Source organism: Nerophis lumbriciformis, linkage group LG04, assembly GCF_033978685.3.
Source record: "Nerophis lumbriciformis linkage group LG04, RoL_Nlum_v2.1, whole genome shotgun sequence".
NCBI lineage: Eukaryota > Metazoa > Chordata > Actinopteri > Syngnathiformes > Syngnathidae > Nerophis > Nerophis lumbriciformis.
In genome coordinates, this window is record NC_084551.2 from 53,124,514 (window position 1) to 53,152,500 (window position 27,987).

At 42.5% G+C, this 27,987-nt stretch overlaps 1 protein-coding gene across 2 annotated transcripts in view; it reads right to left on the bottom strand.

Moving 5' to 3' along the window:
• Positions 1-27,987, bottom strand: part of bbs9 (Bardet-Biedl syndrome 9) — a 449,751-nt gene that overhangs the window by 419,285 nt on the left and 2,479 nt on the right. For both annotated transcript variants that reach the window (XM_061957178.2, XM_061957169.2), the window contains exons 2-3: positions 17,358-17,646; positions 17,131-17,287 (exon numbers count right to left, since the gene is read on the bottom strand). In XM_061957178.2, the coding sequence (XP_061813162.2) occupies positions 17,131-17,287; positions 17,358-17,469 (269 nt within the window). In that variant the 5' untranslated portion in view covers positions 17,470-17,646. The remainder of the gene's footprint in view (positions 1-17,130; positions 17,288-17,357; positions 17,647-27,987) is intronic.

Here is a 27,987-nt window from a genome sequence, read left to right on the forward strand (position 1 = left end):
CCCCTGGGAGGTGAGGGGAGCAGTGGGCAGCAGCGGCGCCGCGCTGGGAATCATTTTTGGTGATTTAACCCCCAATTCCAACCCTTGATGCTGAGTGCCAAGCAGGGAAGAATGCTGGTATGAGCTTTTAAACATAACCCGTTAACTGCTGCCAATCAAATGGTGAATAAGATACTCTTTAGGGTTCATATGTTTGTAAATCTAACTGTGATGAAGTCAGTGCCTCACCAGCCATCAACCTCACCGCACGTCACTGGTGTGTGTATACATTTGTTACAGGCTATTTGGAAACACTACATAAAGAGTTTAATTTAAATAAGTTAACGTATTCATGCAGAATAACGCCATTATTTGTTCTTCCCTGTGATGTTTTTAGCGTTAGAAAATGATTTCCCAAGAGCAGCAAAACTTAAATTACACGGATTTTTAAATTTTACCAGACACACTGCACAAAGTATCAGCACCAGCCGGAATTTTACTCTAGATTTAGACAAGCGGCACACTACTAAAAAGTCTAATCCTTTTTCTGTTTGACGACAACAAAGTGGAGCGCTGCGCTCGTGAGAGACTCCAGGCTAATGCTAATTTGAGCTAAAGGGAGATTATGCTGCCAACTGTGGCTCGTTGCTCCTCAATGATTGCCAAACTCTCACAATCCACAATCTCAAGCAAACCAAAAAAACTAAATGTTTGAAGTGAAGACAGTTGCAGTGGTCTCAAAGTCACGGTTTGCGGGACTATATCGTGTACTCGACACCAACGTTTAATGCGAGTACGACACATTCATTTAGGTCAGCAGATTTGTAGTATTTGTGTCCACATTCTAGTATTCACGGTAGAATGATACACAAGCAGCACGCTCCCTGAAAGCGGTAAGTACACAGGAGCATGTGGGTACAGAGCTAACGGAGGCTAAGAGATGGAGAAGTTTATGTCGTGGAAGTACAAAACCCAAAACCATTGAAGTTGGTAAATAAAAACAGAACACAATGATTTGCAAATCCTTTTCAACTTATATTCAATTGAATAGACTGCAAAGACGAGATATTTTAGTGGTTAGATCAGGGGTGCTCATTACGTCGATCGCGAGCTACCGGTCGATCTCGGAGGGTGTGTCAGTCGATCACCAGCAAGGCATTAAAAAAATAGTCCTAAAAATGAGCAATCATAAATCTTCACTATGACGTCACTTTCGTCACTTGATTGACATTCACGGCACCCGAGGGTCTTCTGAGATGACGCTGGCTGCTGCCAGCTCATTAAAATTACCGACTGGAAGGCGAGAAACACTTTATTTTAACAGACTCTGGCGCCGTACCTGTCGTCAAAACTCCAAAGACCGACTGCACAGTTGCGCTAACAAAACAAGAGTCTCAGAAAGCTGGCGTGCACAAGCTAGCAAGCTACGGAGTTTGCCGACAATGTATTTCTTGTAAAGTGTATACAAAGGAGTACGGAAGCTGGACAAATAAGATGCCAAAAACCAACCACTTTCATGTGGTATTGGACAGAAAGGAGGACTTTTTTCTCCTCCATTCGAAAATGCGGACGTTTTTAGCACCACTGTCGGATTCCAATCAATGCAAGTCATCAGAATCAGGTAATACACCAACTAATATTCTTGTCTTCATGAAAGAAAGGAATCTATATGTGTTAAACATGCCTGTATTATCTTTATTCATGAAAGGAATCTATATGTGTTAAACATGCCTGTAATATTTTTAAACACTTTTAACTTGTTAACAATATTAACTATATGTGTTAAACATGCTTGTATTATCTTTAAACACTTTAACTTATTAATAATAGTAACTATATGTATTAAACATGCTTGTATTATCATTAAACACCTTTAACTTGTTAACAATATTAACTATATGTGTTAAACATGCTTGTATTATCTTTAAACACTTTAACTTATTAATAATATTAACTATATGTATTAAACATGCTTGTATTATCATTAAACACCTTTAACTTGTTAACAATATTAACTATATGTATTAAACATGCTTGCATTATCTTTAAACACCTTTAACTTGTTAACAATATTAACTATATGTATTAAACATACTTGTATTATCATTAAACACCTTTAATTTATTAACAATATTAACTATATGTATTCAACATTCTTGTATTATCATTAAACACCTTTAATTTATTAACAATATTAATTATGTGTTAAACATGATTGCATTATCATTAAACACCTTTAATTTATTAACAATATTAACTATATGTGTTAAACATGCTTGCATTATCATTAAACACCTTTAACTTATTAACAAAAACATATATTTCATAAATAAGTAAATATAAATTATATATATGAATGAGGTAGATCCCCACGATTTGATCAATTGAAAAGTAGCTCGCCTGCAGAAAAAGTGTGAGCACCCCTGGGTTAGAGTGTCCGTCCTGAGATCGGTAGGTTGTGAGTTCAAACCCCGGCCGAGTCATACCAAAGACTATAAAAATGGGAGCCATTACCTCCCTGCTTGACACTCAGCATCAAAAGGTTCAGAGAATCTGGAGAAATCACTGCACGTAAGCGATGATATTACGGACCTTCGATCCCTCGGGCGGTTCTGCATGAAAAAGCGACATCAGTGTGTAAAGGATATCACCACATGGGCTCAGGAACACTTCAGAAAACCACTGTCAGTAACTACAGTTGATCGCTACGTCTGTAAGTGCAAGTTAAAACACTACTATGCAAAGCGAAAGCCATTTATCAATAACACCCAGAAACGCCGCCGGCTTCACTAGCCCCGAGCTCATCTAAGATGGATTGATGCAAAGTGGAAAAGTGTTCTATGGTCTGACGAGTACACATTTCAATTTGTTTTTGGAAACTGTGGACGTCGTGTCCCCCGGAACAAAGAGGAAAAGAACCATCCAGATTGTTCTAGGCGCAAAGATCAAAAGCCAGCATGTGTGATGGTATGGGGGTGTATTAGTGCCCAAGGCATGGGTAACTTACACATCTGTGAAGGTACATACAGGTTTTGGAGCAACATATGTTGCCATCCAAGAAACGTTATCATGGACACTCCCGCTTGTTCTTTTTAGAACGTCAAATAGTTGACTATAGTTGTTATTTATGATCATATTTATGAGGTGAGTATTGCTTTAAAAATCCGCGTCCCGTACACACGCGGACTTCTGGAAATGCGCGTCCTTTTTTATTTCAATGCGTAAAAAGACACAAAAAGTGCGTTAACGCCAACGGTGCCAATATGAAGCATTTCAAGATTCATACTACAAAACCCAAAACCAGTGAAGTTGGAACATTGTGTAATTTGTAAATAAAAACTAGAGATGTCCAATAATATCGGCAGGCCGATATTATCGGCCGATAAATGCTTTAAAATGTAATATCGGAAATTATCGGTATCGGTTTTTTTATTATCAGTATGGGTTTATTTTTTTGTTTTGTTTTTTTTAATTAAATCAACATAAAAAACACAAGATCCACTTACAATTAGTACACCAACCCAAAAAACCTCCCTCCCCCATTTACACTCATTCACACAAAAGGGTTGTTTCTTTCTGTTATTAATATTCTGGTTCCTACATTATATATCAATATATATCAATACAGTCTGCAAGGGATACAGTCCGTAAGCACACATGATTGTGCGTGCTGCTGGTCCACTAATAGTACTAACCTTTAACACTTATTTTACTCATTTTCATTAATTACTAGTTTCTATGTAACTGTTTTTATATTGTTTTACTTTCTTTTTTATTCAAGAAAATGTTTTTAATTTATTTATCTTATTTTATTTTATTTTTTAAAAAGGACCTTATCTTCACCATACCTGGTTGTCCAAATTAGGCATAATAATGCATACTTGCCAACCTTGAGACCTCCGATTTCGGGAGGTGGGTGGGGGGGCGTGGTCGGGGTGGGGGGCGTGGTTGGGGGCGTGGCTAAAAGGGGAGGAGTATATTTACAGCTAGAATTCACCAAGTCAAGTATTTCATATATATATATATATATATATATGTATATATATATATATAAGAAATACTTGACATTCAGTGAATTCTAGCTATATATATATATATATATATATTTTATTATATATATATATTTTTTTTATTTTTTTATTATATATATATATATATATATATATATATATATATATATATATATAAAATAAATACTTGAAGTTCAGTGTTCATTTATTTACACATATACACACACATAACACTCATCTACTCATTGTTGAGTTACGGGTTGAATTATCCATCCTTGTTCTATTCTCTGTCACTATTTTTCGAACCATGCTGAACTCTGATGATGCATTGATGTGTGGCACGCACAAAAGTGTTTTCATCAATTGCACTAGATGGCAGTATTGTCCTGTTTAAGAGTGTCACAACATTGCTGTTTACGGCAGACGAACTGCTTTACGGTATACAAAAAAGTGACTGCTGTTGTTGTGTGTTGTTGCCGCGCTGGGAGGACGTTAATGAAACTGCCTAACAATAAACCCACATAAGAAACCAAGAACTCGCCCTCCATCATTCTATAGTTATAACATGATTGGGCAGGTATACTTTTTTATATTGTGGAGGACCTGAGTCCGCCTGAATTTCGGGAGATTTTCGGGAGAAAATTTGTCCCGGGAGGTTTTCGGGAGAGGCGCTAAATTTCGGGAGTCTCCCGGAAAATCCGGGAGGGTTGGCAAGTATGTAATAATGTGTTAATTCCACGATAGTATATATCAGTATCGGTTGATATCGGTATCGGTAATTGAGAGTTGGACAATATCGGAATATCGGATATCTGCAAAAAGCCATTATCGGACATCCCTAACAAAAACAGAATACAACGATTTGCAAATCCTTTTCAACTTATATTCAATTGAATAGACTGCAAAGATAAGATATTTCATGTTCTAACTGAGAAACTTCTTTTTTTTTTTTTGTACAATTATTAACTTCAAATTTCATGGCAGCAACACATTGCAAAAAAGTTGGCACAGGGGCATTTTTACCACTGTGTTACATGGCCTTTCCTTTTAACAACACTCAGTAAACGTTTGGGAACTGAGGAGACACATTTTTGAAACTTTTCAGGTGCAATTCTCGAACGATGTCGATCCAGCGGGAGATAAAAGTGAAGTTTACTAAAACAAGTCATTTACTGGAGACATGGTATGGATGAAGTTAAAAAGGTTGACTTTAAAAATCTGCGTCCCGGGGATGCGCGGATTTTCGGAAATGCGCGTCCTTTTTTATTTCAATGCGTAAAAAGACACAAAAAGTGCTTTAACAGCAACAGTGAATAAAGAGAAAACAATTGTGTTCTCGTCTTACTTATGGATTGTGAATAATAGACAACATTTAAAAGAGTCTGACTGTAGCTGTCTTCAAACTGTCAACACGAGTTCCCAGAAGGATTAGAAGCGTCTTTTCTCAGGTGAACTGACAACCACCAGGGGAGCTCATTACTTCCACAATGTTACTTTTACAGTCATGGTCAAAATACACAAACATAACACTTGTAAAGAACATAATGTCATGGCTGTCTTGAGTTTCCAATACTTTCTACAACCCTTATTTTTTTGTGATAGAGTGATTGGTGCACATACTTGTTGGTCACAAAAAACATTCATTTAGTTTGGTTCATGGATGCTCAATTTTTTTTTTCATCTGACCACATAACTTTCCTCCAGAAGGTCTTATCTTTGTCCATGTGATGTGAGATGAAACAAAAATGTAGCTGTTTGGCCACAATACCCAGCAATATGTTTGGAGGAGAAAAGGTGAGGCCTTTAATCCCAGGAACACCATGCCTACCGTCAAGCATGGTGGTGGTAGTATTATGCTCTGGGCCTGTTTTACTGCCAATGGAACTGGTGCTTTACAGAGAGTAAATGGGACAATGAAAAAGGAGGATTACCTCCATATTCTTCAGAACAAGCTAAAATCATCAGCCCGGAGGTTGGGTCTTGGGCGCAGTTGGGTGTTCCAACAGGACAATGACCCAAAACACACCTCAAAAGTGGTAAAGGAATGGCTAGAATTAAGGTTTTAGAATGGCCTTCCCAAAGTCCTGACTTAAACATGTGGACAATGCTGAAGAAACAAGTTTATGTCAGAAAACCAACAAATTTAGCTGAACTGCACCAATTTTGTGAAGTGGAGTGGTCAAAAATTCAAGCAGAAGCTTGTGGACGGCTACCAAAAGTGCCTTATTGCAGTGAAACTTGCCAAGGGACATGTATTGTATTTTCCGCACTATAAGGCGCACCGGATTATAAGGTGCACCTTCAATGAATGGTCTATTTTAAAACTTTGTTCATATATAAGGCGCACCGCATTATAAGGCGCAGAGAATAGACGCTACAGTAGAGGCTGGGGTTACGTTATGCATCCATTAGATGGAGCTGCGCTAAAGGGAATGTCAACAAAACAGTCAGATAGGTCAGTCACACTTTATTAATAGATTACAAACCAGCGTTCTGACAACTCTGTTCACTCCCAAAATGAATAAACAGATGTTTTATTATTTTCCCCGAGGTAAAGTCAGTGACGAGGTATTTCGTTTATCTTTTAACAACAGCAAGGTATAACATGTAGTGCAACATTTATATCACATTCGGGAGGGGAACTTTTCCCTGATTCAATAAACAGGTAAAAAACAGTCTGATACTGTTACGGTAAATCAAACGTTAGTGCAATCACAATATAGTAACACTCCAAATAGTGCAGAGCAAAAACAATATATCAATAACTCAACATTGCTCAAACGTTATTGTCACACAACACAACACACAAAATAAACATGTAAAGCTCACTTTATTAAGTTATTCCTCATCCACGAATCCCTCAAATTCTTCTTCTTCAGTGTCTGAATTAAACAGTTGGACGAATACGTCATTCACCGGCTCCGTCTCGTCGAAGTCGTCATTAATCGAGTCAGTGTCGCTGCTGTTGTCGTTAAAGGGGAACATTATCACCAGACCTATGTAAGCGTCAATATATACCTTGATGTTGCAGAAAAAAGACCATATATTTTTTTAACCGATTTCCGAACTCTAAATGGGTGAATTTTGGCGAATTAAACGCCTTTCTATTATTCGCTCTCGGAGCGATGACATCACCATACCTGCCAACTTTTGAAATCAGAAAAACCTAGTAGCCAGGGTCCAGGGGCCGCAGGCCCCGGTAGGTCCAGGACAAAGTCCTGGTGGGGGGTGACGCAAAATGATTATTAGCATTCAGACAGGTTAAAATGTTGCTAAAACCATCACTTTTCTATCAGTCACAGTGACTTTTCAAAACAAAAATATTACAGCAAAAATCATATGGGTTGATTGACATGTTTATTCTGTAAGCGAACTTCAATAGTTTGAAATTATTTTGACAGTTAATGCCAGTTTGTATTTGGTTCAAATTACACAATATAAATAAGACATGTCATTATTGATATTGCAGACATTATTGTAACAAGAAACTTCAGGTCGAAATTTTGGTTTATGAAAGAAATATAAATAAATATAAATATAAAACTTCATGACGACATTTTTCAAATTAATAAAGACTAATAGAATAGTATGATAGTTATATGTTACTTGTTTTGAACATGTTATCGTTATCACAAATAAAAAGATATACTGTACACAGAAATTATTTTTGATTTGATTTATTGTTTATGTAATAAAAGATTTACTTAAAGGGTTGGCAAGTATGTAGCTGCCACCTTAACGTGGTAGAGGAGTTTGCGTGTCCCAATGATCCTAGGAGCTATGTTGTCCGGGGGCTTTATGCCCCCTGGTAGGGTCTCCCAAGACAAACTGGTCCTAGGTGAGGGATCAGACAAAGAGCAGCTCGAAGACCTCTATGAAGAAAACAAGCAAGGAACCCAGATTTCCCTTGCCCGGACGCGGGTCACCGGGGCCCCCCTCTGGAGCCAGGCCCGGAGGTGGGGCACGATGGCGAGCGCCTGGTGGCCGGGACTGTCCCCATGGGGCCCGGCCGGGCACAGCCCGAAGAGGCAACGTGGGTCCCCCCTCCAATGGGCTCACCACCCATAGTAGGTGTCATAGAGGTCGGGTGCGATGTGAGCTGGGCGGCAGCCAAGGGCAGGGCACTTGGCGGTCCGATCCTCGGCTACAGAAGCTAGCTCTTGGGACGTGGAACGTCACCTCGCTGGGGGGGAAGGAGCCTGAGCTAGTGCGCGAGATGGAGAAGTTCCGGCTAGATATAGTCGGACTCACTTCGACGCACAGCAAGGGCTCTGGAACCAGTTCTCTCGAGAGGGGCTGGACTCTCTTCCACTCTGGCGTTGCCGGCAGTGAGAGGCGACGGGCTGGGGTGGCAATTCTTGTTTCCCCCCGGCTCAGAGCCTGTACGTTGGAGTTCAACCCGGTGGACGAGAGGGTAGCTTCCCTCCGCCTTCAGGTGGGGGAACGGGTCCTGACTGTGGTTTGCGCTTACGCGCCAAACCGCAGCTCAAGAGTACCCACCCTTTTTGGATTCACTCGAGGGAGTACTTGAGAGTGCTCCCCCGGGTGATTCCCTCGTTCTACTGGGGGACTTCAATGCTCATGTTGGCAGCGACAGTGAAACCTGGAGAGGCGTGATTGGGAAGAATGGCTGCCCGGATCTGAACCCGAGCGGTGTTATGTTATTGGACTTTTGTGCCCGTCACAGATTGTCCATAACGAACACCATGTTCAAACATAAGGGTGTCCATATGTGCACTTGGCACCAGGACACCCTAGGCCGCAGTTCCATGATCGACTTTGTAGTTGTGTCATCAGATTTGCGGCCTCATGTTTTGGACACTCGGGTGAAGAGAGGGGCGGAGCTTTCTACCGATCACCACCTGGTGGTGAGTTGGCTGCGATGGTGGGGGAGGATGCCGGACAGACCTGGCAGGCCCAAACGCATTGTGAGGGTTTGCTGGGAACGTCTGGCAGAGTCTCCTGTCAGAGAGAGTTTAAATTCCCACCTCCGGAAGAACTTTGAACATGTCACGAGGGAGGTGCTGGACATTGAGTCCGAATGGACCATGTTCCGCGCCTCTATTGTCGAGGCGGCTGATTGGAGCTGTGGCCGCAAGGTAGTTGGTGCTTGTCGTGGCGGCAATCCTAGAACCCGTTGGTGGACACCGGCGGTGAGGGATGCCGTCAAGCTGAAGAAGGAGTCCTATCGGGTTCTTTTGGCTCATAGGACTCCTGAGGCAGCGGACAAGTACCGACAGGCCAAGCGGTGTGCGGCTTCAGCGGTCGCAGAGGCAAAAACTCGGACATGGGAGGAGTTCGGTGAGGCCATGGAAAACGACTTCCGGACGGCTTCGAAGCAATTCTGGACCACCATCCGCCGCCTCAGGAAGGGAAAGCAGTGCACTATCAACACCGTGTATGGCGAGGATGGTGTTCTGCTGACCTCGACTGCGGATGTTGTGGATCGGTGGAGGGAATACTTCGAAGACCTCCTCAATCCCACCAACACGTCTTCCTATGAGGAAGCAGTGCCTGGGGAGTCTGTGGTGGGCTCTCCTATTTCTGGGGCTGAGGTTGCTGAGGTAGTTAAAAAGCTCCTCGGTGGCAAGGCCCCGGGGGTAGATGAGATCCGCCCGGAGTTCCTTAAGGCTCTGGATGCTGTGGGGCTGTCTTGGTTGACAAGACTCTGCAGCATCGCGTGGACATCGGGGGCGGTACCACTGGATTGGCAGACCGGGGTGGTGGTTCCTCTCTTTAAGAAGGGGAACCGGAGGGTGTGTTCTAACTATCGTGGGATCACACTCCTCAGCCTTCCCGGTAAGGTCTATTCAGGTGTACTGGAGAGGAGGCTACGCCGGATAGACGAACCTCGGATTCAGGAGGAACAGTGTGGTTTTCATCCTGGTCGTGGAACTGTGGACCAGCTCTATACTCTCGGCAGGGTCCTTGAGGGTGCATGGGAGTTTGCCCAACCAGTCTACATGTGTTTTGTGGACTTGGAGAAGGCATTCGACCGTGTCCCTCGGGAAGTCCTGTGGGGAGTGCTCAGAGAGTACGGGGTATCGGACTGTCTGATTGTGGCAGTCCGCTCCCTGTATGATCAGTGCCAGAGCTTGGTCCGCATTGCCGGTAGTAAGTCGGACACGTTTCCAGTGAGGGTTGGACTCCGCCAAGGCTGCCCTTTGTCACCGATTCTGTTCATAACTTTTATGGACAGAATTTCTAGGCGCAGTCATGGCGTTGAGGGCATCTGGTTTGGTGGCTGCAGGATTAGGTCTCTGCTTTTTGCAGATGATGTGGTTCTGATGGCTTCATCTGGCCAGGATCTTCAGCTCTCACTGGATCGGTTCGCAGCTGAGTGTGAAGCGACTGGGATGAGAATCAGCACCTCCAAGTCCGAGTCCATGGTTCTCGCCCGGAAAAGGGTGGAGTGCCATCTCCGGGTTGGGGAGGAGATCTTGCCCCAAGTGGAGGAGTTCAAGTACCTCGGAGTCTTGTTCACGAGTGAGGGAAGAGTGGATCGTGAGATCGACAGGCGGATCGGTGCGGCGTCTTCAGTAATGCGGACGCTGTATCGATCCGTTGTGGTGAAGAAGGAGCTGAGCCGGAAGGCAAAGCTCTCAATTTACCGGTCGATCTACGTTCCCATCCTCACCTATGGTCATGAGCTTTGGGTTATGACCGAAAGGACAAGATCACGGGTACAAGCGGCCGAAATGAGTTTCCTCCGCCGGGTGGCGGGGCTCTCCCTTAGAGATAGGGTGAGAAGCTCTGCCATCCGGGAGGAGCTCAAAGTAAAGCCGCTGCTCCTCCACATCGAGAGGAGCCAGATGAGGTGGTTCGGGCATCTGGTCAGGATGCCACCCGAACGCCTCCCTAAGGAGGTGTTTAGGGCACGTCCGACCGGTAGGAGGCCGCGGGGAAGACCCAGGACACGTTGGGAAGACTATGTCTCCCGGCTGGCCTGGGAACGCCTCGGGGTCCCACAGGAAGAGCTGGACGAAGTGGCTGGGGAGAGGGAAGTCTGGGCTTCCCTGCTTAGGCTGCTGCCCCCGCGACCCGACCTCGGATAAGCGGAAGAAGATGGATGGATGGATGGATGGTTATGTTTTGTGAGTTTTTTTATGCTACGAACTGTACTCACCGGCGATGTAAACCGAAGGAGACATTTCCGTAATGAAAGCTGCAACACCCTTTTTAGATCCCATCATCACTGCAGCATTATCAGCAGCAAAGCAAACCAAATTCTGCCAAGGAATTTCGTTTGAGTCTATTTCTTCCGCGAGTATTTTGTAAAAGTTTTCGCCTGTGGAAGCCGTATTGCATTCCCTCAAAGACAGAAGTACTGACAATACTTTTCCAATGTCGTCATCGAAATATCGAACACAAATGGGGTACAGTTTTACATCGTCATAATCGGTGCTGCCGTTAGTCGACATGCTAAATGGTTCCGTCTTCATGACATCGGCGATACTTTTTGAGGATTCTGTTCCAAGACACTGAATAATGTTTGATGTTTTGGTTCGACCACATCCATATTTTTTGGCGATTTTCGAGTCGGGAAACATTTTCCGAAATAACTGTCCCATGTGATCAGCCAGTGCGATTGGAAGTCCATGCTCAATTATTGCCTCCGTAAATAAAACTTCGGCATTTATCACATCCAAAGAATCTGTTTGGGCGACAAAAAACGTTGAAAGTTTTCCACTTGTATCGCCAGCAACGGCATTAGACTTGTGTTTTTTTGTCCCAACGTGGTCTTTTACATCGCTAATTCCTCTGTGTCCGATCGAAAAATCTTGTCTGCACAAGGTGCAATTCGCGTAGTTTTCACCCTTTTTGGAACGAATAATTATTCCCGGATAGACTTTTGAATATTCTTCACGGAATGACTGCAGTTTTCTTTTCGGTTTAAGACTCGTTTGCGATTTTTCTCCGGCTGATTCCATGATCGTTCGCTCGTTTGGAAACAATGGCAACTGGTGCCTCGTGCTTGGCAGCGGTGCTATAAATAGCCTCGCGCATGGTATTCGGAATGGCTCGATAGGAAGTTACGGGAAGCAGTGTCGATTGTCATTGTTGTTACGCGATTTCGTGAATACAACTTTAAAAAAAAAAAAATTTTAATTAATGAAAAACCATATTTTTTAATCACTGCAACCGTAACCTGGAATAGGTTGATGAAAACCGTACTAATTACGGGAAAACCGGAGTAGTTGGCAGGTATGCATCACAACGTGACGTCACATCGGGAAGCAATCCGCCATTTTCTCAAACACATTACAAACACCGAGTCAAATCAGCTCTGTTATTTTCCGTTTTTTCAACTGTTTTCCGTACCTTGGAGACATCATGCCTTGTCGGTGTGTTGTCTGAGGGTGTAACAACACGAACAGGGACGGATTCGAGTTGCACCAGTGGCCCAAAGATGCAAAAGTGGCAAGAAATTGGACGTTTGTTCCGCACACTTTACCGACGAAAGCTATGCTACGACAGAGATGGCAAGAATGTGTGGATATCCTGCGACACTCAAAGCAGATGCATTTCCAACGATAAAGTCAAAGAAATCTGCCGCCAGACCCCCAGGAAAAGAGAGCGGATGAGGGTATGTCTACAGAATATATTAATTGATGAAAACTCGGCTGTCTGCACTCTCAAAGTGCATGTTGTTGCCAAATGTATTTCATATGCTGTAAACCTAGTTCATAGTTGTTAGTTTCCTTTAATGCCAAACAAACACATACCAATTGTTGGTGAGAAGGCGATCGCCGAATTCGTCCTCGCTTTCTCCCGTGTCGCTGGCTGTCGTGTCGTTTTCGTCGGTTTCGCTTGCATACGGTTCAAACCGATATGGCTCAATAGCTTCAGTTTCTTCTTCAATTTCGTTTTCGCTACCTGCCTCCACACTACAACCATCCGTTTCACTACATGCGTAATCTGTTGAATCGCTTAAGCCAGTGATTTTCAACCACTGTGCCGCGGCACACTAGTGTGCCGTGATATATTGCCTGGTGTGCCGTGGGAAATTATGCAACGTCACCTAATTGGTCCAAAAAAATATTTTTTGCAGATCAATAGTCATAATAATGTGCCGTTGTCTAGTGCCTATGCTGTGTAGAGCTTGGCAGGGTAACCATGTAATACTCCATATCAGTAGGTGGCAGCAGGTAGTTCATTGCTTTGTAGAAGTCGGAACGCGTCAAGGATGGTTTGCCGTGATCCCAATAGGCAGAGCACAGCGGGAGACAGCGTGCAGGTAAAAAGGTATGTAACGCTTAAACCAAAAATCAACAAAAGGCAAGTCCCGCTAGGAAAAGGCACTGAAGCATAGGGATGGCTATGTAAAACAAAAGTAAAACTGAACTGGCTACAAAGTCAACAAAAACAGAATGCTGGACGACAGCAAAAACTTACAGCGTGTGGAGCAAATACGGCGTCCACAAAGCACATCCCGTACATGACATGACAATCAACAATGTCCCCACAAAGAAGGATAGCGTACGCACAACTTAGATAGTCTTGATTGCGAAAACAAAGCAGGTGCGGGCAATAGCGCTCAAAGGAAGGCGTGAAGCTGCTACAGGAGAACACCAACAAAACAGGAAGGGTCACCAAAATACCAGCGCAAGACAGGAACTAAAGCAATACACACAGGAAACAACAACAAACTCAAAATAAGGCACGACAACCTGGTGGAGTTTAATTTTTTAACCTTTTCTGCTGGTGGTGTGCCTCCGTATTTTTTTTTTTGAAAAAAATGTGCCTTGGCTCAAAAAAGGTTGAAAAACACTGGCTTAAGCCGCTGAAATCCGAGTTTGAATCCGAGCTAATGTCGCTATATCTTGCTGTTCTACCCGCCATGTTTGTTTGTGTTGGCTTCACTATGTGACGTCCAGAGGTGGGTAGAGTAGCCAGAAATTGTACTCAAGTAAGAGTACTGTTACTTTAGAGATTTATTACTCAAGTAAAAGTAAGGAGTAGTCACCCAAATATTTACTTGAGTAAAAGTAAAAAGTATGTTGTGAAAAAACTACTCAAGTACTGAGTAACTGATGAGTAACATACACACACATATCATATATATATATATATATATATATATATATATATATATATACATACATACATACATACATACATACATACATACATACATATATATATATATATATATATATATACACACACATTTATATATATATATATATATATATATATATATACAGTATATAATTTATATTTATTTATTTTGCCGTTTTTGTTTACATGTTAAAGGTGTTTTAATGAATATACATGCATGTTTAACACATATAGATTCCTTTCTTTCATGAAGACAAGAATATAAGTTGGTGTATTACCTGATTCTGATGACTTGCATTGATTGGAATCAGTAGTGCTGATAGCGTCCACGCTTTCAAATGGAGGAGAAAAAAGTTCCTCCTTTCTGTCTAATACCACATGAAAGTGGTTGATTTTTGGCATCTTATTTGTCCAGCTTCCATATTCGTTTTTATACACTTTACAAGAAATACATTGGCGGCAAACTCCGTAGCTTGCTAGCTTGTTTGCGCTGGCTTTCGGAGACTCTTGTTTTGAAAGCGCAGGCACGATGGAGCGGCACTTTTATTGTGAAGACAGGAACTGTGCAGTCAGTCTTTAGGCTTTTGACGGGATGTACGGTTGAAATAAAATGGTCTTTTTTCCTTCACACTTTTGATTGATTGATTGAAAGTTTTATTAGTAGATTGCACAGTACAGTATATATTCCGTACAATTGACCACTAAATGGTAACACCCCAATAAGTTTTTCAACTTGTTTAAGTCAGGTCATGTGACCGCCTGGCTCTGTTTGATTGGTCCAACGTCACCAGTGACTGCATCTGATTGGTGGAACGGAGTGAACGTCACCAGTGACTGTATTTGTTGAAACGCAGGCACTATGAAGGTCTGTCTGACAGACCAAAACAAACAAAGCGTGCATTAACAGATCGATAAAAAATAGTAGCGAGTAGCGAGCTGAATGTAGATAAAAGAAGCGGAGTAAAAGTAGCGTTTCTTCTTTATAAATATACTCAAGTAAAAGTAAAAGTATGTTGCAATAAAACTACTCTTAGAAGTACAATTTATCCCAAAAGTTACTCAAGTAGATGTAACGGAGTAAATGTAGCGCGTTACTACCCACCTCTGGTGACGTCACAGGAAAATGGACGGGTGTATATAACGATGGTTAAAATCAGGCACTTTGAAGCTTTTTTTAGGGATATTGCGTGATGGGTAAAATTTTGAAAAAAACTTCGAAAAATATAATAAGCCACTGGGAACTGATTTTTAATGGTTTTAACCCTTCTGAAATTGTGATTAATGTTCCCCTTTAATGTTAAATTCTCTCGCTGCTGCTCTATTCCCGTGTTCTACTGCGTGACTGATCGCCTTGACTTTAAACTTTGCGTCGTAAGCGTGTCTCTTAATAGGAGCCATTTTGGGGTCTTTACATAAACACACAAATGGAAATGAAACGGCACGCCTCGCGCAGTCATATATCCCAGCATGCACCACGCGCTTCTTCTTCTACGGGGGAAAATGAAGTCGGCGGCTGCTTACCGTAGTTGCGAGGCCTGTTGTGGCTCAATATTGGTCCATATACCGTATAAGGCGCACCGGATTATAAGGCGCACTGTCAGCTTTTGAGAAAATTGGAGGTTTTTAGGTGCGCCTTATAGTGCGGGAAATACGGTAACCCAATATTAACATTGCTGTATGTATACTTTTGACCAAGCACATTTGCTCACATTTTCAGTAGACCCACAATAAATTCATAAAAGAACCAAACTTCATGAATGTTTTTTGTGACCAACAAGTATGTGCTCCAATCACTCTATCACAAAAAAATAAGAGTTGTAGAAATGATTGGAAACTCAAGACAGCCATGACATTATGTTCTTTACAAGTGTATGTACACCAGGGGTGCTCAAACTTTTTCTGCAGGCGAGCTACATTTCAATTGATCAAGTCGTGGGGATCTACCTCATTCATATATATAATTTATATTTACTTATTTATGAAATATATGTTTTTGTTAACAAGTTAAAGGTGTTTAATGATAATACAAGCATGTTTAACACATATAGTTAATATTGTTAAAAAATTAAAGGTGTTTAATGATAATACAAGTATGTTTAATACATATAGTTAATATTGTTAACAAGTTAAAGGTGTTTAAAGATAATGCAAGCATGTTTAACACATATAGTTAATATTGTTAACAAGTTAAAGGTGTTTAAAGATAATACAAGCATGTTTAACACATATAGTTAATATTGTTAACAAGTTAAAGGTGTTTAATGATAATACAAGCATGTTTAACACATATAGCTAATATTGTTAACAAGTTAAAGGTGTTTAAATATAATACAAGCATGTTTAACACATATAGTTAATAAGTTAAAGGTGTTTAAAGATAATACAAGCATGTTTAACACATATAGATTCCTTTCTTACATGAAGACAAGAATATAAGTTGGTGTATAGACAGTGGTGCTGATAACGTCCGCATTTTCGAATGGAGGAGAAAAAAAGTCCTCCTTTCTGTCCAATACCACATGAAAGTGGTTGGTTGTTGGCATCTTATTTGTCCAGCTTCCGTACTCCTTTGTATACACTTTACAATAAATACATTGTCGGCAAACTCCGTAGCTTGCTAGCTTGTGCACGCCAGCTTTCTGAGACTCTTATTTTGTTAGCGCAACTGTGCAGTCGGTCTTTGGAGTTTTGACGACAGGTACGGCACCAGAGTCTGTTGAAATAAAGTGTTTCTCGCCTTCCAGTCGGTAATTTTAATGAGCTGGCAGCAGCCAGCGTCATCTCAGAAGACCCTCGGGTGCCGTGAATGTCAATCAAGTGACGAATGTGACGTCATAGTGAAGATTTATGATCGCTCATTTTTAGGACTATTTTTTTAATGCCTGGCTGGTGATCGACTGACACACCCTCCGCGATCGACCGGTAGCTCGCGATCGACGTAATGAGCACCCCTGATGTACACTTTTGACCACGACTGTATATGGAAATGATTCTGAAGGATACACTTGGTGTAGCACAGGCGGAGTCCACCCCCAAGCAAGTTGAGTTTCAGACCACCCCAGCAGCCAAGTCCACTCACGAGACAAACTTCCCCAGCTCCACCTGGACGATGGCGTTCTGAAGGTGGACCTCCAGCAGCTGGGCCTCGGCTGAGCTCTGGCCCTCCTCGCTGGGTTTGCTGGCATGAGGGGAGAAGATCCGCAGCATGCCCATGAAGCTGCCCACCACCACCTTGTCTGCAGAAGAAGAAAAGTTTAATGTGTACAATCACTGGGCTTTTTGTCCATTATGTGACACCATCCGCACCGAGTCCGCTGCCGCTGTTGTCCACGTCTCCCACACAGACGCACCCCTGGTCGAACTCCTCGCCCTCGCCAAGCGCTGCGGACCACCAGTCTCGTGCCTTGAACAGAGACATGGCGCCTCTGCTTGGACACGACAAAAGCAGGAGAGGGTCACAACTCTTGTCGTGTGTCGCGGGATTACAACGGGATCACTGCAGAACTGGTCACTTCCTGCCAAGAGCGTGCCTCGCCTCCCCAACGCCACGCTGACACCTGCAGCCAATGGGGAAGCAGCAGGACAGTCGTGTGACCTGACAGGACGGTAAGACCAAGAAGAGGTGGGGCGGGGAGAGAAAGAAGCTTTAGTGCTGAGCAGGTGGAACAGGCAGCTAATCCAGGAAGACACATTGTACTGACATGGTTTTACTTTCATTCCATACATGCAAACATTAAACATTAAAGGGGAACATTATCACAATTTCAGAAGGGTTAAAACCATTAAAAATCAGTTCCCAGTGGCTTATTTTATTTTTCGAAGTTTTTTTCAAAATTTTACCCATCACGCAATATCCCTAAAAAAAGCTTCAAAGTGCCTGATTTTAACCATCGTTATATACACCCAGTGTTGGGTTAGTTACTGAAAACCAGTAACTAGTTACAGTTACTAGTTACTTTATTTCAAAAGTAACTCAGTTACTAACTCAGTTACTTACACCAAAAAGTAATGCGTTACTGTGAAAAGTAACTATTTAGTTACTTCTTCTACTTTTTGTTTTTAAAGCTCCCATTAATGCCCTTTTAGCCTTCATTTCAGTACTGTTATTGCACTGGAGAATAATACAATCTGTTGATCAACTTGACATGCATTTGCATCACTGAACTCTGCTAAGCAATGTGCTCTACATACAACACACAAAGACAAAGATATGTTTCAAAGGGCCAATTTATTTCAGGCCAGAACAAATTGACAAAACTATTTTAAATAGCTGCAACATAACATACATAAGTAACAAACAGCATAATAACACTAACACTAACCACGTTAAACCCAGATTCCAAACTAACAAAGGTCTTAACTCATTCTTTTTCTATGCCACTTCAATATGGAATGCACTCCCAACAGGTGTAAAATAAAGGGCATCTCTATCCTCCTTCAAAACCGCACTAAAAGAACATCTCCAGGCAACTACAACCTTAAACTAACACCCTCCCTTCCACATAATACCTCTTCGGATTGTAAATAATCAAATGTAGACATTTTTTCTTATAATTTCTGATCTCTCTCTGTGTGTCCACTACTTGCTGTACATATCCTACCAAGTCAGGCCTACACTGTTTCAATGTCCATTTCTCTGATGATGCAATTGTTGATGCTGATTGTTGATGACAGAAGTGTTGATACCAACCACACCTAACCCCCCCCCCCCTCCATATCCCACACCCCGGATTGTAAATAATTCAATGTATATACCCTGATGATTATCTTGTGTGATGACTGTATTATGATGTTAGTATATATCTGATAGTATACATCTGTATCATGAATCAGTGGACCCCGACTTAAGCAAGTTGAAAAACTTACTGGGGTGTTACCATTTAGTGGTCAATTGTACGGAATATGTACTGTACTGTGCAACATACTAATAAAAGTTTCAATCAATCAATCAATCAATCAATCAACAACATAGCTGTAAAGCTGGCTTCACCTAAGGAAGGCACACGTGACATACACAGAGCCTAACCAGGCAGATTTGAATTGTTGTTTTGGGCAGTAGACGGGATCTTTGATCCAAGACACAACTTACATTTAACTAAATTGTGCTCGACAAAAGAAAAGAAGGGAGAATATCTCATACTTGCCTCTCCCCGGGACAACCATTCTCTCAAATTTCTCCCGATTTCCAGCCGGACTTAAGGCACGCCCCTCCAGGTCCGTGCGGACCTGAGTGAGGACAGCCTGCCGTCACGTCCGCTTGGCCAACCAAAAAGTAACCACAGAACACTATACCGTATAGTCGTATAGTGTTCTGTGGTTACTTTTTTGTTGGCCAACGGTTATTATTGCGCACCCCCCTTCCCTCCCCTCCCCTCACCTCCCCACACCCGCACACACACACAGAGAGCGCAGAGGAAGAATCAGAAGCACGTCTCTGCTTGGCTGCCATAAAACACGATCAGATCCTCAGTTTCTAGCCGATACTACATAAAAAATAACGTAAAATAACGCAGTAACGCATCATGTAGTAACGGTAACTGAGTTACTTAATATAAAAAAATAACGCGTTAGATTACTAGTTACCGCCGAAACTAACGGCGTTACAGTAACGCGTTACTTTGTAAAGCGTTAGTCCCAACACTGTATACACCCGTCCATTTTCCTGTGACGTCACATAGTGATGCCAACACAAACAAACATGGCGCATAGAACATTAGCTCGGATTCAGACTCGGATTTCAGCGGCTTAAGCGATTCAACAGATTACGCATGTATTGAAACGGATGTTTGTCGTGTGGAGGCAGGTAGTGAAAACGAAATTGAAGAAGAAACTGAAGCTATTGAGCCATATCGGTTTGAACCGTATGCAAGCGAAACCGACGAAAACGACACGACAGCCAGCGACACGGGAGAAAACGAGGACGAATTTGGCGATCGCCTTCTAACCAACGATTGGTATGTGTTTGTTTGGCATTAAAGGAAACTAACAACTATGAACTAGGTTTACAGCATATGAAATACATTTGGCAACAACATGCACTTTGAGAGTGCAGACAGCCCAATTTTCATCAATTAATATATTCTGTAGACATACCCTCATCCGCTCTCTTTCCCTGAAAGCTGATCTGTCCAGTTTTGGAGTTGATGTCAGCAGGCCAGGGAAGCTAGGGTCGATATTCTTCTTTTGATCATCTTCGGTGGCATAAGGGACGGTGTGAGCCAAGACATCCAGGAGGTTTAGCTCGCTCGTCTGCTGGAACAAACTGCCGCCATTGCTTGCCGTGCTATCGAGGTCCTTTGTCCCTGAATTGCTCACACACTCCGGCAGATTCAATGGGGGGTCTGGCGGCAGATTTCTTTGACTTTATCGTTGGAAATGCATCTGCTTTGAGTGTCGCAGGATATCCACACATTCTTGCCATCTCTGTCGTAGCATAGCTTTCGTCGGTAAAGTGTGCGGAACAAACGTCCAATTTCTTGCCACTTTCGCATCTTTGGGCCACTGGTGCAACTTGAATCCGTCCCTGTTCGTGTTGTTACACCCTCCGACAACACACCGACGAGGCATGATGTCTCCAAGGTACGGAAAACAGTCGAAAAAACAGAAAATAACAGAGCTGATTTCACTCGGTGTTTGAGAAAATGGCGGATTGCTTCCCGAGAGCGAATAATAGAAAGGCGTTTAATTCGCCAAAATTCACCCATTTAGAATTCGGAAATCGGTTAAAAAAATATATGGTCTTTTTTCTGCAACATCAAGGTATACAGGTAAAAGCCAGTAAATTAGAATATTTTGAAAAACTTGATTTATTTCAGTAATTGCATTCAAAAGGTGTAACTTGTACATTATATTTATTCATTGCACACAGACTGATGCATTCAAATGTTTATTTCATTTAATTTTGATGATTTGAAGTGGCAACAAATGAAAATCCAAAATTCCGTGTGTCACAAAATTAGAATATTACTTAAGGCTAATACAAAAAAGGGATTTTTAGAAATGTTGGCCAACTGAAAAGTATGAAAATGAAAAATATGAGCATGTACAATACTCAATACTTGGTTGGAGCTCCTTTTGCCTCAATTACTGCGTTAATGCGGCGTGGCATGGAGTCGATGAGTTTCTGGCACTGCTCAGGTGTTATGAGAGCCCAGGTTGCTCTGATAGTGGCCTTCAACTCTTCTGCGTTTTTGGGTCTGGCATTCTGCATCTTCCTTTTCACAATACCCCACAGATTTTCTATGGGGCTAAGGTCAGGGGAGTTGGCGGGCCAATTTAGAACAGAAATACCATGGTCCGTAAACCAGGCACGGGTAGATTTTGCGCTGTGTGCAGGCGCCAAGTCCTGTTGGAACTTGAAATCTCCATCTCCATAGAGCAGGTCAGCAGCAGGAAGCATGAAGTGCTCTAAAACTTGCTGGTAGACGGCTGCGTTGACCCTGGATCTCAGGAAACAGAGTGGACCGACACCAGCAGATGACATGGCACCCCAAACCATCACCCAACCATGCAAATTTTGCATTTCCTTTGGAAATCGAGGTCCCAGAGTCTGGAGGAAGACAGGAGAGGCACAGGATCCACGTTGCCTGAAGTCTAGTGTAAAGTTTCCACCATCAGTGATGGTTTGGGGTGCCATGTCATCTGCTGGTGTCGGTCCACTCTGTTTCCTGAGATCCAGGGTCAACGCAGCCGTCTACCAGCAAGTTTTAGAGCACTTCATGCTTCCTGCTGCTGACCTGCTCTATGGAGATGGAGATTTCAAGTTCCAACAGGACTTGGCGCCTGCACACAGCGCAAAATCTACCCGTGCCTGGTTTACGGACCATGGTATTTCTGTTCTAAATTGGCCCGCCAACTCCCCTGACCTTAGCCCCATAGAAAATCTGTGGGGTATTGTGAAAAGGAAGATGCAGAATGCCAGACCCAAAAACGCAGAAGAGTTGAAGGCCACTATCAGAGCAACCTGGGCTCTCATAACACCTGAGCAGTGCCAGAAACTCATCGACTCCATGCCACGCCGCATTAACGCAGTAATTGAGGCAAAAGGAGCTCCAACCAAGTATTGAGTATTGTACATGCTCATATTTTTCATTTTCATACTTTTCAGTTGGCCAACATTTCTAAAAATCCCTTTTTTGTATTAGCCTTAAGTAATATTCTAATTTTGTGACACACGGAATTTTGGATTTTCATTTGTTGCCACTTCAAATCATCAAAATTAAATGAAATAAACATTTGAATGCATCAGTCTGTGTGCAATGAATAAATACAATGTACAAGTTACACCTTTTGAATGCAATTACTGAAATAAATCAAGTTTTTCAAAATATTCTAATTTACTGGCTTTTACCTGTATATTGACGCTTACATAGGTCTGGTGATAATGTTCCCCTTTAAGAAAACGGCAACAATGTATTTTGTAAACAAATGTAAAATGTCATCCTTTCCAAATATAACTGTTAGTAAGGATATAATACAAAGTGTCATTCTAGACCCAACATTTGGCTTTAAAAAACATATCAAAACAGATGTGCCAGAGTCTTAAGTACAACATAAAAATGTTTAAATGTATCAGGAATTCGTTAACACTGGAGGCAGCTCAAACTTATTTTGATGCAACGATTATGTCTCGTTTTTATTATTGTATAACATGTTGGTCCCAGGCAAGCAAAATGACACTGAGGACATTGGAAACTTTGCACAAACAATCGCTCAAAACCCTTCACCGAAAACCACAACATCACCATCGCTGTTTAGTTCTCCACAAATATAGATTGTTAAATTTTGCTAACATTCAAAGATTGGCATCAATACAAATGGCCATTGGAGGGTTGGCAAGTATGTCATGAGCTTTGGGTTATGACCGAAAGGACAAGATCACGGGTACAATCCGCTGAAATGAGTTTCCTCCAACGAGTGGCGGGGCTCTCACTTAGAGATAGGGTGAGAAGCTCTGTCATCCGGGAGGAACTCAAACCAAAGCCGCTGCTCCTCCGCATGGAGAGGAGCCAGATGAGGTAGTCAGGGCATCTGGTCAGGATGCCACCCAAACGCCTCCCTAGAAAGGTGTTTAGGGCACATCCGACCGGTAGGAGGCCACGGGGAAGACCCAGGACATATTGGGAAGACTATGTCTCCCGGCTGGCCGGGGAACACCTTGGGATCCCCCGGGAGGAGCTGGACGAAGTGGCTGGGGAGAAGGAAGTCTGGGCTTCCCTGCTTAGGCAGCTGCCCCCGCGACCCAACCTCGGATAAGTGGAAGAAGATGGATAGATAGATAGATAGATAGATAGATAGATAGATAGATAGATAGATAGAAAAAAAATAAAATAAAATAAAACAAATAAAATAAAAAATAAATAAATTTAAAAAAAGATAGATGGATAGATATTATATATATATATATATATATATATATATATATATATATATACACCCCCCCCACCCACCCAGCGGGCCTTTTGAATATCCCCCTAATTCTGAGGTCTTGAGGTTGGCAAGTATGATGGGCAGCGCCTGAAGAGATGCAGCCTTCCGCCGTGGCCCCCACTTCCTCCCCTCTGTTGCTAGTCTCGAGATGTACGTTGTAATGTGTATACATACTTGCCAACCCTCCCGATTTTCCCGGGAGACTCCCGAATTTCAGTGCCCCTCTCGAAAATCTCCGGGGGCAGCCATTCTCCCGAATTTCTCCCGATTTCCACCCGGACAACAATATCGGGGACGTGCCTTAAAGGCACTGCCTTTAACGTCCTCTCTCACCTGAAACCTTCACCCCTTAACAGCCGCATGCTGTCCAGGCATCCGCTTTTCCTCCATATAAACGGCGTACCGGCCCAGTCACATAATAATGTAGAATTGGACGAGTTTAACAATGATCTTTACTCGAAGATGTCAAGAAATGCTGTGACGTTGTATGATCAATTAACTGGTTTAATGATAACGCAAGGCATACTTGGTCAACAGCCATACAGGTCACACTGAGGGTGGCCGTATAAACAACTTTAACACTGTTACTAATATGTGCCACACTGTGAACCCACAACAAACAAGAATGACAAACACATTTCGGGAGAACGTCCGCACCGTAACACAACATAAACACAACAGAACAAATACCCAGAATCCCCTGCAGCACTAACTCTTCCGGGACGCTACAATAACATGTACGGCTTTTGGAGCTCAGTGCACAACTGCACACACAACAAGAAGGAGACGAAGCAGAAGAACGAAGAAGAGACATGGCGACGACGAGTAAGAAGAAGAAATACGCTTGCAAGTTCCAAAATGATTGGAAAAAATAATTTCATTTCATCCAGAAAAGCTCGAAGGGGAAGGGGTATGCTGCGTGCACCTCAACCCCACCGCCCCAGCGTTATTTGTATTACTTCCGTGTGGACGTATGCTCGTGCGCGATTGTGAGTGAATGTGAACAGCGGCAATCACAAATTACAAAATAAATTAAAAGAAACATCTATGTCGTGCGTGCAATACAACTGTGCTGCTTTTATTTTGAAAAGTGTTATTTATGGGCGTATATCCGTGTGTAACCTGTGAGTGAAGGTGCACAGCGACAAGTGATGCCCGGTTTACACCCGAGACGCTAAAAAGAGAAAAGTTGATGACGAATGGCGTGTTTTCAACAAGACATGGACTGCCAAGTATTTCTTTGCAGAATTTAAAGGTAAAGCCATGTGCTTAATTTGTGGTACACAGGTTGCTGTGTTTAAAGAATATAATTTGAATCGCCACTACACGACAAAGCACGAGGAAAAATACCGGAATCTGTCTGATGAAGCGCGCGCAAGGGAGGCTGATGCGTTGATGGTAAAACTGCAAACCCAACAAGGACTTTTTGCCAAATTTCACACCCCCAGAGATGCAGCTGTCAGGACAAGTTTCGTCATTTCTCACAAAATCGCCAGAAAAACAAAGGCGTTTTTTGACGGAGAGTTTATTAAGGAGTGCTTATTGGACTCTGTTGCGTTGATATGCTCGGAGAAGAGGGGCGCATTTGAGAACGTGTCACTCTCCCGACGCACTGTAACAAGGCAGGTTGAGGCCATCGCTGGAAACTTGGAGCTTCAGCTGAAGAACAGAACGGCCGACTTTGACTGTTTTTCCCTGGCTTTGGATGAGAGCTGCGATGTACGTGACACCGCCCAGCTGCTCATCTTCTTACGCGGGATAACTGCAGACTTTCAAATCACGGAGTAGCTGGCAGCCATGCAGTCAATTAAAGAGACAACCACAGGTAATGACTTGTTCACATAGGTCAGGGGTCGGCAACCCGCGGCTCTTTAGCGCCACCCTAGTGGCTCTCTGGAGCTTTTTCAAAAATGTATGAAAAATGGAAAAAGATGAGGGGAAAAAAATATATTTTTTGTTTTAATATGGTTTCTGTAGAAGAACAAACATGACACAAACCTCCCTAATTGTTATAAAGCACACTGTTTGTATTAAACATGCTTCGCTGATTCGAGTATTTGGCGAGCGCTGTTTTGTCCTACTAATTATGGCGGTCCTTGAACTCACAGTAGTTTGTTTACATGTATAACTTTCTCCGACTTTCTCGGACGTGTTTTATGCCACTTCTTTTTCTGTCTCATTTTGTCCACCAAACTTTTAAGGTTGTGCATGAATCATACTTGCCAACCCTCCCGGATTTCCCGGGAGACTCCCGAAATTCAGCGCCTCTCCCGAAAACCTCCCGGGACAAATTTTCTCCCGAAAATCTCCCGAAATTCAGGCGGAGCTGGAAGACACGCCCCCTCCAGCTCCATGCGGACCTGAGTGACGTCAGGTGCGCAACACCACGTAAATCGTTGGCCAACCAAAAAGTAACCCCAGTACGCTATAGCCAACATTCACCAGGAGATGGCAACAGACAAACATAGATCACTATTACATTCCTCCCCTGTATAGAAGTTACTCAAAATAAATAAACAACCCAACCAAAAAATGCAGCAGCTCAATTAAAAAAACTGTACTTAAGCCACATTCTTTTCTTTTTTTTTTAGTACTGAACTCTTAACCCTCATTTGTAAAAAAATAACATGCTTATTATACAAACAGTATTTGTACACCTTTAACACAGATTTTTATACTGTCTTCAGAGATTCAGTTTTTTTTGGTGGTACTCGAAACCTTTCTGGGTACCTGCGAAAGGGTGTTCAGCATGGTTGGAAAAATAGTGACAGAGAATAGAACAAGGATGGTCAATTCAACCATTAACTCAACAATGAGTAGATGAGTGTTATGTGTGTGTATATGTGTAAATAAATGAACACTGAAATTCAAGTATTTATTATATATATATATATATATATATATATATATATATATATATATATATACAGTGGGGCAAAAAAGTATTTAGTCAGCCACCGATTGTGCAAGTTCTCCCTCTTAAAATGATGACAGAGGTCTGTAATTTTCATCATATGTACACTTCAACTGTGAGAGACAGAATGTGAAAAAAAATCCAGGAATTCACATTGTAGGAATTTTAAAGAATTTATTTGAAAATTATGGTGGAAAATAAGTATTTGGTCACTTCAAACAAGGAAGATCTCTGGCTCTCACAGACCTGTAACTTCTTCTTTAAGAAGCTCTTCTGTCCTCCACTCGTTACCTGTATTAATGGCACCTGTTTGAACTGGTTATCTGTATAAAAGACACCTGTCCACAGCCTCAAACAGTCAGACTCCAAACTCCACTATGGCCAAGACCAAAGAGCTGTCAAAGGACACCAGGAAAAGAATTGTAGACCTGCACCAGACTGTGAAGAGTGAATCTACAATAGGCAAGCAGCTTGGTGTGACAAAATCAACCGTGGGAGCAATTATCAGAAAATGGAAGACATACAAGACCACTGATAATCTCCCTCGATCTGGGGCTCCACGCAAGATCTCATCCCGTGGGGTCAAAATGATCATGAGAACAGTGAGCAAAAATCCCAGGACCACACGGGGGGACCTGGTGAATGACCTGCAGAGAGCTGGGACCAAAGTAACAAAGGTTACCATCAGTAACACACTACGCCGACAGGGAATCAAATCCTGCAGTGCCAGACGTGTCCCCCTGCTTAAGCCAGTGCATGTCCAGGCCCGTCTGAAGTTTGCTAGAGAGCACATGGATGATACAGCAAAGATTGGGAGAATGTCATGTAGTCAGATGAAACCAAAATAGAACTTTTTGGTATAAACTCAACTCGTCGTGTTTGGAGGAAGAAGAATACTGAGTTGCATCCCAAGAACACCATACATACTGTGAAGCATGGAGGTGGAAACATCATGCTTTGGGGCTGTTTTTCTGCTAAGGGGACAGGCCGACTGATCCGTGTTAAGAAAAGAATGAATGGGGCCATGTATCGTGAGATTTTGAGCCAAAACCTCCTTCCATCAGTGAGAGCTTTGAAGATGAAACGTGGCTGGGTCTTCCAGCATGACAATGATCCCAAACATACCGCCCGGGCAACGAAGGAGTGGCTCCGTAAGAAGCATTTGAAAGTCCTGGAGTGGCCTAGCCAGTCTCCAGACCTCAACCCCATAGAAAATCTGTGGAGGGAGTTGAAAGTCTGTGTTGCTCGGCGACAGCCCCAAAACATCACTGCTCTCGAGAAGATCTGCATGGAGGAATGGGCCAAAATACCAGCTACTGTGTGTGCAAACCTGGTAAAGACCTATAGTAATCGTTTGACCTCTGTTATTGTCAACAAAGGTTATATTACAAAGTATTGTGTTGAATTTTTGTTATTGACCAAATACTTATTTTCCACCATAATTTACAAATAAATTCTTAAAAAATCCTACAATGTGAATTCATGGATTTTTTTTTCACATTCTGTCTCTCACAGTTGAAGTGTACCTATGATGAAAATTACAGACCTCTGTCATCATTTTTAGTGGGAGAACTTGCACAATTGGTGGCTGAC